Source organism: Leptinotarsa decemlineata, unplaced genomic scaffold, assembly GCF_025532065.1.
Source record: "Leptinotarsa decemlineata unplaced genomic scaffold, Ldec_3_MD MMD2_tig00001064_RagTag_RagTag, whole genome shotgun sequence".
Classification (NCBI taxonomy): Eukaryota; Metazoa; Arthropoda; class Insecta; order Coleoptera; family Chrysomelidae; genus Leptinotarsa; species Leptinotarsa decemlineata.
This window is the reverse complement of record NW_027412558.1, coordinates 9,674,182-9,692,516: the sequence shown is the minus strand read 5'-3', so window position 1 is coordinate 9,692,516 and position 18,335 is coordinate 9,674,182. Positions and strand designations below refer to the sequence as shown.

Below are 18,335 nucleotides of genomic sequence, written 5' to 3'. Positions count from 1 at the left end.
AGTAGAAAATAATCGACCTAAAACAACTTCTTTCTTTTCTATGGATATTAAATTACACTTAAATTTTTTTCACGTCCATCGAAAAGCCGAAACAAGGTTTTTATAATTTTTTAATGCCATCGCTTCATTTATACCAGTTGTTTTAATCAATTTTGGATATTTTGTTGAACCAATTCCAGAATACAACAAATTGCAGCATTTACTCAGATTTTGTAATTACGTTTTTCAGGTTGTGAAATATCATATTATCTAAAAAGACAGTAAAAAAATCTTTTTTGAGTCGACTGATGGAACGTAACGATTTTTAAATCAATGCAAGTTTTTCTAAATAACTACAAAAGACAGTTACTGTCCAAATAGTTATCTATAAAATATTTTACAATTTGAAGTATCGAAGTTCAGGAAAATTTTTATTGAATAGGTCATATTAACTGGATTAAAATTCAATGATTTGGATTCCCAAATTTAAATGGATTTTTAATAATATTTGGTTTAAAAATAAAATTTTCTCATATATTATAAAAAAAGTATCTTTAGCTAAATGATTCCTCGTTAACACGTGAAAAATACTTCATTAATACTAGAAAATCTTAATCTGTTGACTAAATAAATTAAGTGAGCCATACTGACAGAGGTCAAGTTGTAAAGGGTGAAGATTAGGGTCAGGTACTGAAAAGGGCTGGTATTATGGCTAGAATTGAAATGAAGGTGGCCATCTGGAATTCCCCACAATATTCCATAATGTGACTCTTATTCGCTTGACATCCAAAATTGCCGATCCTTTTAACTTCATCCACCCGTGTCGATTGTATGAGATATGTTGACAATTCAACGAAAGTTTGTGACCGATTAAATTTGCTGGATCGAAATAAACATCACAGACACGAAAAAAATATCTATAAATCAGAACGGTCTGTGTTGGTTCGGTATTTTTAAAAACATATGACTAATTTTTGGTGATTTATACCTTGGACATCACACGTTTTATAAGAAGTCGTAAGATATTTTTATCGAGTTTCAGCAAATGACCCACAAAATTCGAGTCTAATGGTATTACATTATATCGTCAAGGTTCTTTGATCTCTGGAAATGTTTATCGAAAGTACATTAAAACCGAAAAGCGTCGATGGGAAACAATAACAAATAATAATAGTAATATACCAGAATATTACATTTAACAGATAATGAAAGTTGTAAAATAAAATGAAGACATTCACAAGCCGCATAAATATTATACTCGTATATAGATAAGAAGTATTACATATGACATATTATTTGTCTAATCAAGGATCATAACAAAATCCTTTTGTTTCGTCTTCCTGAGACGATATCTGATAGGTAGAATTGAAACTTCCGGCAAAAAATGAATAGAAAGGCGTTTTGCTAACTAAGTTGGAATCATCATCAGATGACTAAAACTCTTGATAGTGTTAACTTTTGATGTGTAGGAAACGTGTTTCAATGGCTGATATGTTATGATAAATTAAAATATTCTGCCTGGTAGTAACCGAAATCCCTATTCAAATGGTTAAGATATTGTTTAGAAGCACTTGGTACAATATTAAACGCAAATAGAAGTGAATTATCTGTATTAGGGTGCTAGATATTTTTATGCTAGTGGCGTACTGCCACTTCAGTCCCTTGGTGTCAAAAATTATTAGTTAAAAATGCGAAACAATATTGTTGCCTAGCATCAAACAGATTTGCTTCGCTCACTAATATTCCTGCGGGGTATTTGAAATGTTTACCTAATATTATTCTCAGTATACATTTTTGGATAATTTTTAATCTTTCAATGGTTATTTGTGTGCCATGTGATTGAATCAATGTCTGATAAAGAGTCAGGACTTCACGAGGTACACTCCTAAATATTAACACTTTGGATTATAATTTCTTCATATGAATATTTATAATTCATTATCATCAGGGCCCTAAAACAATACCTAGAAGAATCCCATATTTAGGAATCTCCTTTTTGGTCAATTTTTTCTTAATTTTGACCCTTTTCAGGGTTACGTAATTCTTCAGTAGTTAACATGGCATAAAGCCAATTTTATCCAAAACCAATTTAACTTATATCTTTCGTATTTGAAAGTTTTTATAAAGAAATCACATACTTACCTACCACCGAAAATATACCATACACTTAGTGTGCAGGCTGATACCACGTCGGACATTGAATAACTGCTAAGAGTTTTTTAGCTCCCGAGTGGTATCATTGTCAACTGACAAAATTTGATGATGGAAGTACCATCCTTATGCCACGAGTGGAGACCTCGATTTGAATGAGTGCCTGCAGCCTTACGTGACATCACCGCCGACGAAGAGAAGATTTGCGACAAAGGAGCGAGAAAAAGTGTATATAATGCAAAAATTAGCATAACGATTGTGTGAATTTAGTATGTCAAATCGATAAAGAATGATAAATTGAGCAATATGTTAAAAGTACCAAAATTCATTGATGATATAAAGCGGTATTTCGTGAATGGCATAATACATTAATTTAAACGAAATCTATGTAAATTGGCCATGTCGACATGTCAAAGGTGGACCATTGAGAGATTGCGCCTTGGAAATGAGAGGCAACTTTTCATTTGTTCCGATATGAGCGCATCAGTAATTCGAGTAGAGGTCTGCAAATTCAACATTATAAACAATAATATTTATTATGTTGTTATCGTGGATTTTTTGAAATATAACGCGGAGAACATTATATTATACGAGGACTGAGGAAACAAATGAGAAACATATTCAATTGTATTTTCACTTTAAAATTTAATTATAATAGAGAACGAATAATGGCATTTTACTTTATATTTTAAAAATTATACAATTTTCCTTTGTAATAACAGAAAAAAGTGCCAGATTCAGGCATGAATTGTAAGAATTAACATCTTTTGACTGCACCTATACATATAACATTGCACGCTTATATAATCAGCTACCCATCGAATTGAAATCACTACTACCACTAGGTTTTAAAAAAAAATCTGAAGAGATATAAGTTTCAATCCGCTTATCTTTATTATAATATTGATTAGTTGATACCTATACTTGATATTCATTTACCGTAAATATGTAGAAAATAGCAACATTACCGTTATATAATCTTAATAAATTTTTTTACTATTTATGACATGACTTTCCATATGAAAGAGATTCAATTCTCATCTATTCGTTTTTCGCTGTTCTTTCGTACTTTTCTCCCTCTTTTTATTCAAGTTTTATTCAAAATATTTTGTATTAATATGCGTTAGCTGTTACTGGTTGGATGGAACAGTAATTTCTGTCTTAATTTATCATGTGCCGATGTTGAATTCTACCATTTGTTAAGTTAGGTTAGTTAGTCTCCTGTACTGAGTAACCGTTCAATAAAAACATTTTTATTATTATTATCTTTACTTGAATATTTCCATACTGGTAGTAGTACGACAATATTCCTAATATTTCGCATAACATTTTGCTTTATCGCAAATTACGCCTAAGTAAAACTTTTTTGAAAAAAAAATTTACAAATCAGAAGATTAATTTCTCGTCGAAATAGGAAAAAACTTTTGAAATTCAGCCAAGTGTTAGCAAAATTTATGAGGAGGAACCTAGTATGAATTACCAACATTCTCGAGATCTTTTTCCACTTTTTAAAAATACGAATATTTCAATCGTGCTTTCATTTTGACGAGTGTAATTTATGAAATGAATGATAGATTTTCATCATTTGCAGTCGATATATGTAACAAAATGAATCATAATATTCATGAGTATATAATTGAATATAATTGGAACTTATGACTTCATAGGAATTCTAAATAATTTAACTGATTTACCTGAGTAATTAGTAACGAGATATTTTTTTTCTGGAAAATCCATTCAGAGCTGTTTTTAGTTAATCAGCCGTATAAAACAAATTGTTGTCAGTTTTATAATGATTACTATGTCAGGAATATTTGAACCATCATATATTTTTTTCTCTTCAATTACGTGAGGCGGGTTTTAAATAGGAATACTCCTGACGAAGACAAAAACTACATTTTATGTCGATAGCTTGACATATATTTATTTTTGTTTCATTCTGGTAACAACATTGCTTGTCAAAACTGATGACACTCGATAATTTCATCAAATTAATTTAGTACGTATATGTCGATTTCGCAAAAATGTTCAAATCGCGCTGTATAATCATCTTTATAATCAATCAATAAACATATCCCGGACTATCATGTGAGGCAAAATATGCAGTAAATGAAGAAATGGTTGAAAAAAACTCTTGAGTATTTTGTTGAGAGTAAAACAGTTTTTCAATTGAAAATTGTTGTAAATGTCGAGGTTTTGAAATTAATCAACATATTTAACAAACTTGATGTGTTGTCATGTAAAATCACGTGTTGTCAACTGAAAAATATGAAATCTATCACCCACCTGCTGCCTTATTCCTGGAGATAGCATGGTCGTCGTCAAGCAAAGGCGATTTATTCCTGCTCTCGACGAAGACAACCAAAAAAACAGCGAGTACCAAGATCCTCAAAACACCTTCCATGGTAACTCGAAACAGTTATGTCACTACACACACAAAACACAAAAAATCCAACGAATCTCCAACTTATCTCAGATGCATCTCCGATTTTATGTAATAGAAACAGAGATCAACGCGTATAATCGCCAGCAAAGCGAGCGCCAAACTGAAGTAACGTCAGAAGAAAGCGTACTCGGAGTAGTATGTACATTTCCCCCTACTCCTTCTCGTCCTGGAGGATTACAGTGGCAGGATAACGGCTACCGACTGTGAGGATGTGCCTCTGGACCAATGGGAGTCTGCCGCAAGGACTGGGTTTGCCCAAAGGACGTTAGTTGCAGCATCTTCCCTGTCTCCTGTCAGATGCGGTGTGAAGTTTCCCAAACGAGGTAACAGCCTGTCTAGTAATTCGATTTTCAGTGGCCTGCTGCGGTTAATAAATTAAATGGAATAATTTATAAGGGTACTCGCCTTGGTTAGCCCGAGTATAGGTTCGACTAGGTTCGAAAAATTCACAGCCATATCTAGAGAGCATTTTATCATTATTAATGTATTTATTTCAACTGCGGGATTGAGATAAAGGGATAATTGAAATTTTTATCTACTTGTATAATTTATCGAACCGAATTTGTGAGATTTATATTTTTATAGCTCGTTACGTCCGAGAAGCTGATATTTGTTTGTTTCGGTGGATTAGTTGTAATTATTTCCTGATGATGGCAACTGCGTTTTCTTGAAGGTTTGAGAATCCAGATGATAATAATCATTTGCTCATAATATTTAGATGTACAACAGAGTGACTAACAATAATAGCAAATAAAATAGAAAACTGATAAAAGGTGAAACCTTGTGCATGGGTATGCTACTAAAACATGAGTCTGATCTATAAAATGTAATAATAAAGTTGAAAAAATAATATTAAATATAATAAAAGTCCAGATATATATATATACAGGGTCCTGCAACAGTGGCGTGGTGTCCCATTCCTCAATTTAGGAAACAGATAGGAATCTAAATTTCTATAATATTACCTCATTGCACGAGCTCGACAAAATAAAAATATTGGCGGTCACACAGGGTGTGTTTATTTAAATAGCAACCTATATTTTATATTGCTTTTTCGGTTTCTACATAGAAAATAAAAGACTCTTTATGTATATCTTCACTTCGAAAATATTGACGGTTTTCGAGATATCTAGCATGACAGGTTTTTTTTTCCAATATTCGTCACTCAGAATATTTGAAATTATAAAGTTGTGCCAAGTCCAATTGAATATTTTTTTTGGTCAAATATTCCACATTGGTAACTCTCTCAAAAAATATGTCTGAAATCTACCTGTGATATACAGGGTATGAAAAACCGCTTGCCATATATTGTATATAAAATTTTGAAGAGTCTTCCTTATTTTAAATGGAACACCCTGTATATTATTGATCTTCAGCAGCAAATAGTATCTGAGTATACTATTTGCTAAGACTCTTCCTTTAGTTCATAGAGCATATCTTTTTCTCGTTTAAATAATATTTGTGCTGAACTGTTCTGTCTTCAGTTTCAGGTTGGGAGGATTTTATGTATTCTAATTGTATCGCGATGGGAAAATGGTCAGAGATACATGTATGTATAATGATTGGATGGATTGCTTCATGGTGCAGTTTTGTTTTCAAAAATTTGTGGTCGAAGCAAGTCTTTGAATTATTTTGTGTTCTGGTGTACTCGTTTATTGCTGGCATACAACCGTGTTCACTCATGATGTTTAGATACTCCGTAACGTAGTCTAAATGTCTATATTGATATCGCCTACAATTATTTCGAAATCTTTTTGTTGTTGATTTTTATGGTAGAGGAAGGAGTTTAATGGATCATTGAACTCAAACGGGCAAGTTGATGGTGATCTATAAATTGTGATGATTTCAACTTCTTTCCATTAATTTCCGTTTTTATGATATCATTTTGGTTTAGACCTCCGTTGTTATATCCAGGTATAGGTTCAATTGAAATAAACTTTCAATTTTCCAGGTTCCAGTTAAAGCTATTATATCAAAATCGTATGTGAAATTTTTTAGCGAAATAAATGAAGGAAATCTGAAGAAAAAACTACGTTATTTAGGGTGAACTTTGACTTTTCAGGAACTAGTTATGCTTCCATGATATCAGAAAAATAAATATTAGCACAATTCAGAGACGACTTATTTCGATTTGGTTTGTCTTTGACGACTACTGGCTAATTTTATCAAAAACTAGTTGAATTACATGAAATGATGAAAGTTTTGACTAACCTTTGATGTTTCAGAAAATAATTTTGGTGTCATATCAGGAAAATAAATTTTTGCACTATTCAAAAAACGATTTCTGATAACTTTTCAGTTTACTTTCATTTTTATTTGGTTCCTCATGACAGTTGTCTTTGATGATTTTATGGGAAATTGAAAGTCTCTATGCAAAAACTGTTGAATTAAATGGAATAATTCATGTTTTGCCAATTTAACCGACACTCTATCTCTTATCGTTTACGAGATCCCCATGTACAGAAACGAATTTTAGCCCTCTATATAAGTATATATATATATATATATATACACACATATATATATATATATATATATATATATATATATATATATATATATATATATATATATATATATATATATATATATATATATATATATAATCGAGAAAGGTTAATGCAGCCAAGCTGCTGGAAATAATTCCATGAAAATCAAAATATGAATACATGAGTACTTTCTGATCATTCCCATATTGATTTCAATTTAAGAGCACCCGATAGACAGCAGTTTCAGCCTATTGGGCATCGTCAGTACCGGGCAGGCGGTCCTCGATTGAAGACAAAATGTTAACCATCTTGATTTTATTCAGGTTGAAGCCTGGCCTCCTTCCCCTTTTAACTGAAAAGACAAGACAAAATGTGAAAAAACAGAAAAGTACTTGATAAAAATAGCTGCGTAAACGCAAGCGAAACATAAGTAGAACCACCTATTGGTGTGACACCCAAGTCAACTTGACAAGTTTTTATGTCAGTGTTGGTAGTTTGTAAGGTGACTGCAACCTCAGAAATTGAACTGTTTGATCTTCCTCTTGTCTCGAGGTGTTAAAATAACGGTTTGGTGTTGGGAAAAACTCCAGTAATATTTAGGTACTTCATAGTTGATCATGTGCCCTGAGTAACTGCAATGCTATTTGCCATTCCATTCTTTCAAAAGAGTGGTATGGGTGGAGTAAATCACCTTATTATTTCCGCACTCATTAGCTGGTATCAGCTTGAGTTTTAAAAAATTTGGCGAAAGATATGTTTTGGGATGGAAACATTTATGCAGAATCATTTTTTATATCCCAAAGAAAATTTTTCTAGAAAAAAAATCAATACAAATTTTGAAAATCCAAATTGCTAGCAGCCAAATATAACAACCCTAACAGAGCATCCCTCAAGGTTCCATTTCTGGGCCATACGACCTAATATTTTCGTGAGTTGTCGCGAACGTGTTGAGTTCGCTGTAAATTCATATTTTTAGATTGCAAAATCTGCCAATTTTGACTAATGACTATCGGCGGTATTGATTTTATTACTTCCTCAAAGCTACTTCATTTGTTATTGCTGTGTATGATTTCTTGGTTCATTTGTTTCTCTCAAGTAAAACCGACGTTGAGGTTTCCTAACAATATGAATGTGTTCAACCGACCATGATTTCGAAACATTCCAGGTATGACATTATTGATTAATTATTTGCATTTGGTGCATTTATCAGTAATATCGATGTAACGGTTCACTTACATTTATCTTTATAGCGTTTATGAAATTATGTATGATATGAAGAGTACATTTTCACAATAGTTCAATGATACTCATTTCCCAAGTTGAAATCATGACCAGACTTTTATTTTCGTGCTTTTTTTCATGATCATGTACAGTGCGGTCCAAATTAAATTCTCAACCACTGATAGATTTTTAATTATTGGTGATTATTGATGTGAGACTCATGAAGTCACTGAGATGATTTCTGATCAGTTCGGAAGATTTTGATAAATATTTGTGCCAGCGGGGCAGGCACAAAGTATGTGCTCTGCTGTTTCATTATTTTCCAAACGGAGGCGACACACACTGTCTTACGACAGTCCGAGTCTCTGTATATGTGATTCAAATGAAAGTGACCTGTAAGAAGACCTGTTAGACATTGTAGTTCATATCTACTGTAGTCCAACAAATGTTTGGTTTCAAGCTTCTAAAGGCTAATGAACGCTTTGGAGTGATCCATTCCTATAAGATAAATCTTCTACTTACCATCTAGGTGTTCAATGTTTGTTTGGCAAACGTTAAAGCAACGCCAATTACAGGTCAGCAGTTTCATTGCCTCACAGGCCAGTATGGCCAGGAATCCAAACCAGAGATAATTTGTTCAGTCTTTCTATCGAGGAGAGTCGTTTTTGGCTATTTGCTGGAAAATAAGGTTGTGTGGAGTAGACGATGAATGAGCATCAACTCTATTAATACTAGAAGTTTTTTCGTACAAGAAAAATGTAATTTTGCGGATAAATAAAAAAGTTTCATCTAAATATTAACAATAAAGAGTTTTTGGATACCCAAGTACTAAAAGATGAAATTTGTTCTTGTGATGCACTGTTTGGAACCTTTGGTGTAGTAATAAATATTACTGGAGTTTTTCCCAACACCAAACCGTTACTTTAACAACTCGAAACATGTTTCGATTGCCAAGTGAACATCTTCAAGAGGGCTCTTATGTGATATTATGTTTAATAACTTGTCTTCGTTTATTTGGACCTAATCTCTTCTTCTGTTTGACTCATCGTATAAATTATGTCTGAACTTGAACGGTATGGCATCTAAAGTTTTATGATTATGTGGTAGTTGGCATTGGCTATTACAAATGGTGCTTCTTTTTCAAGGAGTGTGTCTGTGAGTGGGAATTTTCAACTAGCATAACAAATCTTTTGGTTGAAGACTATTAACAGTCCAGTTGACGATAATTTTGAAAGCAAACTCTTTTAAAAACTAAGTACTTTCATTCTATCAAACTTTAAGAGCGTATCACATGTACATATATAAAGTGAATTGTAAAGTGGTAATGATTATTTTCAACTGGTGTGGTTATTAGGCGGTGATTTCCACATTTTATGTCGTCGAAAAATAAAGATGAACCGCTTGGTTAGTTTTGATTGTAGAGACTTCCATAGAAATTAAAGTGAAGATATTTGAGCACTCCAAAAATAGTTTTTATGAGTTTTCCCAAAAAATGGATCGTTTTTCGGTTACTTCATGTTGAATCTTCTCATTTGGCATTTGACGACTTTCAGTACTGTACTACTCCAAAAATACTACCGTACGATTCTCTTTATATTGTGAATTGTGTTTTTCACTTCAACTATTTCGACAATTAAATAATTCTCTTCTGCCGCCCTTCATCAGGCTAGGTGAGCAGAAAGACCGATCGTTGGGTATGCAAATACTGTTAGATTATCTATTCAGCGAATGTACCCTTACATCACATTCAACGTTTAGTCAAGTGAATCTGTTGATTTAACCCAATCAATTTCATCATTTATCTTGGTCTGTTGTAAGCAACAGGAGCGGACTGACAACGTATCATGCTTGAATCTAGATTAATTGGCAAGTGATTTGAGGTTATCTATGCGAGAGCTTAATATAAAGCTTTCGGAGCTGTTATATCTTTGAATACATACTCAAGTGGCAGAGCAGGAAAACGTTTATACATCATTTGGACAGTTCATAATTTTTTTCTGCCTAAAATGTGTAGGTAGGAGGTCAAACAAGAGTATGATAAAGTCAAATCAACAAGTTCAAAAACATGAACAATAGAGATAAAGGTCCTTAAAATATGAGCGATAGCTCATTCTATTCGGAATTACCTATAGAAAAATGTTTTTGAAGGATTTTGGTGCAGGTAAAAAATTGTAAATGTTATTAACAAAATAAGATAAAAAAAATGGTATTAAGTTTTTCGTTAATAACTCAAAAAATTTAGGCAATTTTGAATAAAGCTCGTTGAAGAGGAGAAAATTTCCGATAAAATAGACCCGACTCCCGAAACTCTGTCTCCATTATTCATAATTTTAATTTGACGTTGAAAATAGGGTCCCGCGCGGCTGTTACGGCATGCGCGCGCTGCCGCTAAAGATAGTTTATCAAAATAAATAATTTTTTTATAACATAAAATGTCATTTTGAAATTTTGGAAAAATCTAGTATTTCCTTAACACTTGAATGAATCGAGTCCCCTAGAAAAAAAAGTTTTATCACCATTTTTCAAAAAGTTGTTCAATTGTTAACTAACAAATTTTTTCCCAATCTCCGTTGGCATAAATAATGGGATAAAAGGTATAAATAATTGGCCTATAAATTTTAAACTCCGTGGAGCCCTTTTGATATATATACTTCATACGATTCATACAATTGAATAACTTTTTGAGAAATGGTGATGAAACTTTTTTTCCTACGGGACTCGATTCATTCAAGTGTTAAGAAGATACTAGAATTTTTCAAATTTTTAAAATGACATTTTATGTTATAAAAAAATTATTTCTTTTGATAAACTCTCTTTAGCGGCAGCGCGCGCATGCCGTAATAGTCGCGCGGAACTTTATCTTCAACGTCAATTTAAAATTATAAATAATGGAGATAGAGTTTCGGGAGTCGGGACTTTTTTATTGGAAATTTCCTCCTCTTTATCGAGCTTTTTTCAAAATTGCAAAATTGCTTGAATATTAATATTTTTTGAGTTATTAACGAAAAACTAAATACCATTTTTTTAAAATCTTATTTTGTTAATAACAATTACAATTTTTTACCTGCACCAAAATCCTTCAAAAACATTTTTCTAGAGGTAATTCCGAATCGAATGAGCTATCGCTCACATTTTCAGGACCTTTATCTCTATTTTTCATGTTTTTGAACTTGTTGATTAGACTAATAGTAGGGTGCTAATGACAGCACCCTACTTTTGACGTTTTATTTGTTGGTTTTTCAATCACTTTCCCTACATTGTATATTTATTCATATAGTTTCTCAGCTTTCATGATATACCTGCCAAAGATGTTAGATAATGAAACTCGTGTGTTGGTTTTGTAAACTTTAAAGCCTCGTATGAATACGTTATTGAGGGAGTTTGGGAAATTTCATTTGCTGAACAGGATATTTAGAAAATTGGGATCCGATGTCCCAAACTCATCAGGTGAAACCAAAAAACATAAGCTATATATTTATTTCACAAAAGGGATATATTATGGTATGCTGGATTTTTTATCGGATGGATCTTCAATTAAAAGTAGAAAAGAACTAATGGTGCTAAATGTTTGTTGCTGACAACATCAGATATTTCATGAAATCTAATTCATGTCCAATGCAGATCATCCCGGAATATGAATGGCCCTTCATAGGGATCCCTTAATGGATTCGCAAGGCATCTTAGAAGGCACCTATTCCATGGATATCCATAAGTTTTTCAGAGAAAATATATGAACAAGCTCAAACTTTTTTCCATGAAATACTCCATCACTGGATTTGAACTGGATCAAGTGTAAGGCTTTCAGCTGAGTTAGTCGAACTCCTGAGGGTTAGTTACTCAAGACATTTCAAGAACTTTTATACAAATCACTGTGACACTCTCATCACTGCAGTAAAAGAAACTTACAATATCGAATCTCTTTTCTCCGTTCTCTAATGAGTATTTTTATTATTTTCATATCCTACGTGAGGGTCGTTTTATTATAAAAGCATTCAATTTTATTGAGTTGCTACTGTTGTAATTCTTCCATTCTACCCGGTGTGTTCGTTCACCGCCAAGGCATATCTCAGATGCATCAGTAGGACTAGTTTTTGGTGCTGATTTGTTATTTTAATGTAATAGTAATATTAAGATTACACATATGAATAGAGCTCTTTTGTGAAAATTGATGCTTTTTTGTAAAGAAGAGGGATAAAATTGACATTTTCAATTGATCTCTTCAAAATGCATTACTTTCAGGTTGTTGGCGAATTACTGTGTGATCAATTTTTGAAACTCCGAGTAACTACTTCTCATGGGAAATCTTCAAAAACTACGTCTTTCTAAAGATAATATGTTGCTCTCTCAACCGCCACTGCAATTGTTGACATTCATAATATCATCTTGTTTATGCCAGTGATGATCTGAGTGGTTTTCTGTCCAATGTAATAGCAACTACACTTCATTGGCGACACAATACTGGATTATCTGTCTTCTTCATTTTATAGGATGGTCAGGCTGTTGTAATTGAACATAAATTCAGTTCATATCTACAATCCAAATATTAATAATGGATATCATTGTCAAGACTCTTTTCACATCAAATCCTCATTAGAATGAACCAAAGGTAAAGATAGGTCTAAGGAGGGCTCAAATATAAATCTCAATGATACATTTTCAGTTCATCTGGTTCAACTCATTTGTTATTAATAGGTATATTGAAAACTTGAACACAAGTTCTTCATTTTTTACGTTTCATCAAGTTATTCAGGGTAGCTTATTATTTGTTTGAAAGTCGTTTACAATGTTTCATGGTGAATTTCTACTAGTTCGGACTTCTATTGTCTAATTTTATTTGAAATCTCTCAAAGAACAAATGAAATAAAATATTAAAATGAATAGCTGAAAATAACAATTATATCGAGTAGTGAATATAATGAATCGAAATTCCTTCTTTTCACTGGTTTAATGGAAATTGACAGTTTTTCTGATTGATTAAAGGATTCCCTATGTTGCGAATCTCTACGCTAGCTTGGCTGAATGCGTCGTTGGGCAACATATATGCAGCTTCTTTGAACTTTCTCTCAGACCAGTGCTTCTCCGATAGGATGATGCCCGCTTGAAACTACTTGATGTTATATTGATTAGTTCGAACATGCTCTGCTATTCCCGATTTGCTAGTTTCTTCTCACTGTGTGTTTCTGTTGTGCTCGGCAACGCGGACTTTCGATGGCCTCTTAGTTTCACCGATGTATGATTCTCCACACTCGTGGGTATCCGGTGAATGCAATTATTGGAATCGCAGTCCGCGTTTGGTGGCCTGGTTTTCGTTGGGCTGCTACGGATGGTGTTTCCAGATCTGAAGCGGGTTCTGATATTGCACTTGGACCCAATTCTTTTTATCCTTCTCGATTAAAATCATCTGACGTAGGGAAGGGCAAGCACTGGTTGTTACGGATTCCCTTCCTTGTGAGGCTCTTGCTGTCTTCTAACCAAATTCTGTTACACCATCATTTAGGGTAACCATTCCGTTGAAGATCTCTTTTAATGGTACCCAGTTCCTTCTCGAGACCTTAGTTGATATTTGTTGGATTCGTAATTCAGATACTGTCCTGTTGTTGGGTTTTCGGTATACAGATCTTCTCCACTTCGAGTTGGTCCTCTTCACCAATACGTCTAAGAGTAGCAAATCGTGGATTTTCTTCTCCATTGTGAACGTGATGAAAGGTTTTACGCTGTTGATGTGCTTCAGAAAGGTGTCCAGTTCTGCATTCCCATGGTTCCGTACTATGAAGGTATCGTCAACGTATCTCAACTAGACTCAGGCTTTCAGTGGCCAGAGTTTCAAACCACCCCATATACATGGCTATTCAAATTTGTTTCTGTACATGGGGATCTCGTTAACGATAAGAGATAGAGTGTCAGTTGAATTGTGGCAAAGTTATGTATTTTAGAGACCTATTCAATGATGTGAAGAAATCGAATATAGCTCTTTTGGTTTTGGAGATATACAGGAAAAACAAAAAAATCCCAAATAATTTTTTTGTCTATATCTTTTTTATTCGCAGACATATTAAAAATCTGTCCACATTTTACTATTGGCACTTGATGTGGGCTCTCAGAATATATCCATGAATCTTTTATACAGGGTGTCATCTGACTTGGGCCACCTCCATCTTTGAATTTTTAAATACGGACTTGTATTTTTTGTTGTAGTTTTTGGATCGTAGACGTTCACTTCATCCTGAGAAATTAAAATAAATTTTATATTTCGGGATGTTTCGATAATATTCGATCAGATTGTCCTCAGATTATCATAGAACATGACAAACTGAGATGGTGGGATATTAATGCTAAGTACTTAGTCTTCTAGAGCCTTCTAGTGCAGCAAATTTTGTAATATATCTTTTTGCAATTCTGATGTTAACTCTCAAGACTCTCGATTGCATTTCTGTCACACTGCCTTTTAATACTTAATACGGTTCTGGCTACCTGTTATTGTTTAGTCGTTGTTTTCCTAGACATGTGAGGTGTATTAACTAAAGATAAGATAACGCTTTGAAATAAATCAGGAAGACATTATGTAATCGGGATGGTGCGACGCCTCGTACCATTGTTATTTACTTTGGTGGTACTGTTAGAATATTGATAGTGGAATTGTGTCATGAATCGCCCAACACAAATACTTACATAACACTCTGATGTATTTGAGGCGAAGGTAGCGAATTGAGCAAGGTTTTCGTAGAATGAGTTTTTTTGAAAGTGGTTGTGGAATAAGCCTGTTTGAAGCTATAGCGAAAGAATCGGAAATAGAATATAAATATTATGGAAGAATGTTTTCAAGGTTGCAGCACAGTGCAGTACAAAGAATGTAAAAAAAATGTTTTGTCCCGAAAATGCCAACTGATTATATCAATCGCTTATATCTACAAAGAAAAATTAAATCTCATTCTTATTTGAAATGAACAACAAATCAAAAATAGCCCGTCTAGTGACGATAATCGAAATTTTTAGCCACCACAGATTGACACCTCAAAAAAAGTGATGATATCACCGATCGTTTCCACATAGCGAGCCCAGTTTACAAAAACACAGATATCGTTAGGCTAATTGCACACACACCGATTTTGGACGACTGATTTTATACCGGTCATCCAAATTCCAATAGTGAACCACATGTGGGTACGGGACCTGGCACACACGCCGACCGGTGATCGGCGTCGATCAGCGGTCGGTATGTGTGCAAGGTCCCGTTCCTACATGTGGTTCACTATTCTTTTAGATCGTTCCGCCTGCCGACGGACAACTCAGTAGTTTGTCCATGAATTGAGTGTCTTTTTTGATCCTGTGCTGAAGTCAGAGTATCCATTGTACAGCCCTATTTTGTTCAGGTGTCCTCTAGATGGACTACAATGGACAGTAGCCCTGTAACTGTTCTGAAATGATCCATAGTTTGTTGAAGCAGTTTTTCTGCTGATTTTCTTGTGTGTGTTCTCGATTGTGCTTTTCCAGACGGTCTTCACTTTGTCAAGCTTCAACTTGAATAAACTGCTTTGTGTCTTTCTGTGCTGCTTGCATTAAATGGCAACTAGGTGAAACAATAGCCCACAAAATTTGACAGCAGGCACTATTGTGAGGACAACTTTAGCACTTCATCTTTTGCTCCATTGCATTTGACAATGTCTAACGCAGCTGTAGACGAAATATCAGCTATAAAACCCTACAGACTATTGGTCTGATGGTAAGACTACGGCTCTGCCGAACTCTAAACATAACATACTGTCTTCCGACAGTCCGATTCTCTGCATATGATAATTCAAATGACAGTGACCTGTAAGAAGGTCTGTTAGACATCGTAGTTCATTTATACTATAGTCCAACAACTGTTTGGTATCAAGTTTCGAAGGGTGAATAAACGCCTTGGAGGTAGCCAATCCTGGAAGATTCTGCCAGAGGTTCATAAATCTTTTTGCCATCCAGGTGTTCAATGTTTGTTTGGCAAAGCTTAAAGCGATGCCAATGACAGATTCTGATCTGATGAAGCTGCTTGCAGCACCCTCCTATGCAAGGGAGTGAGTAGCTTCATTGCCTTTCAGGCCAGAATGGCTAGGAATCCAGACCAGAGACAATCTGTTGAATCTTCCTATAAGCAGAGTCGCTTTTGACAATTTGCTACCAATTTAGACGTTGCTCCGTAGGAGCCAAGAGCTTCCAACGCGCTTGACTGTCCAAGAATATTTTTATTGACTTGTTTATGAGGTTGGATCCTTCCAATTTTTCCGCACACAATTCAGTAGCGTAAATTTCCGCTTGAAATACAGTCGCAAAGGTTCCTAGGTCTGAACTGACCTAGGTCTGAACTGCCCCAGAACCGTAAAGTGTTTTTGATTCTTCTGTGAACCAGCATAAAATCAGAAGTAATTTCCAGAATGCTGTGATTTTCAGTGTAAACCAACAGTCTGTTGCACTCTGCATTAAATTGATTTTACGAAAATGTACCGAACCATTATTAGCCAACTACAGAAAGGTAATTCGATACTCTAGTTATCTAAAATAACAATTCGTTCAGGCAAGACTTCAACTCCCTACCCTGAGGTTGATGGACTGGCACCTATCAGAATATAACTACTTCCCTGGCTAATACCACGAAGGGCGTTGGATCATATTCGACAGGTGTCATTGCAGGATTCTTCCATACCCTGAAGTATAGACCTTCACAAAAAGTTTTTTTCTACAAAAAACTCCACAACGTCCATCACCTCTTCGTTAGAAAAATAATTTTTAGACTTTTTATCATTTGAAAAATTTCATGATAGTCGAACGGAGCAAGTTTTTGTGAATGAGAGCGGTGTTGTCCACAGGGTCATTATCCTTTGAATAACTTTCCGCGACATCTCTCTATAATTTTTGTTCGTAGCGTGGTTAGTAATGTCGAATACTAATCCATAGTCACTTTTTTCCTCTTCCAGAAAATCAATCAACATCACTCTCAGCATTACTTCTGGTCAATATTTGGAGATCCATTTTGTAGAATTTTTTCACATGTCAAAATCGACGTGAATTATGTCTAATATTTAGTGCTTCAGATATTTGTTCCACTACAATTTTATGGTTTGATAAAATCATGTCATGATCTGCATCAATTTTTAGTGTATAGAGAAACTGGCCTTCTCGATTGGTCTTTATCCAATGTAAAATTCACTTCTTTCGAAATTTGCCATCCAATTGATAATATTTCGGGTGAGTAAAAAATGTATGGTCCTTCGAGCCGGATCTATATGTTATCGTTTGACTTTCTATGAGGCTTGTGAAGACATGTATCACAGCTGTTTGAAAAACTTCCACAATAGTTTTAGTAGGTTTTAGTAGGTTATTCTTTGTTGTTATGGTAACGAAATATTGTACTTATCTACTGGCTTAGGCTAACTAGATGTCAATATATCCTCAAACATACATTTTGGTTTGGAAGGTAAAAGCGAGCATATTGTATGCAAAGTTTTATTCAGCATTTGAACAAAAATAGCCCAATTAGTCAATTCATTACCTTTTCAGATACCATCCGCTAGAAATTGAATTGCTTCAAAATTATTGATGTCAATCTCTCGTGGGAATTACCAGTTATGTCAATAATGGATAACAATAAAATAACTTGTTTGTATTATAATATTCATGAATCAAGAGTCTCAACAAAGTAAAAGACAAACTGACTACGATAGGAAGAACTGCGACGACAGAAATGATGCATTATTCGATTGCCGTATCAAAGATGAGATTATACAAGCGAATACCATGAATAAAATGAAGTTAAATTCTGGATCACCTTGTACAGAGCCCAGCATAGACTTATCAATAAAGCAAGACAAGAAGTAAAATAAATGGACATATAACACCAGACCTGCGACACATTATAAATATCATAAAAAGTGGTAGCGACTTAAATGGAGCTGTGGGAAAAAACATTAAAACGTATAATCCCAATAGAATCAGGTATTGTAGTTACAAATATGTCAGTTAAACGTGACTTTAAATGTAAATCTCGAAATTTATGGGGAGCCTTTTTTGAAAGTAAT

General features: G+C 34.1%; 1 protein-coding gene and 1 long non-coding RNA gene across 2 annotated transcripts in view; one reads left to right on the top strand and one right to left on the bottom strand.

Moving 5' to 3' along the window:
* sog (chordin short gastrulation) overlaps positions 1-5,028 on the bottom strand; it is an 84,214-nt gene extending 79,186 nt beyond the window's left edge. Inside the window, exon 1 of the mRNA XM_074175647.1 lies at positions 4,417-5,028. Coding sequence (XP_074031748.1) covers positions 4,417-4,534 — 118 coding nt within the window. The 5' untranslated portion in view covers positions 4,535-5,028. The remainder of the gene's footprint in view (positions 1-4,416) is intronic.
* Positions 1-18,335, top strand: part of LOC141482424 (uncharacterized) — a 442,404-nt gene that overhangs the window by 82,175 nt on the left and 341,894 nt on the right. The window lies entirely within an intron of this gene.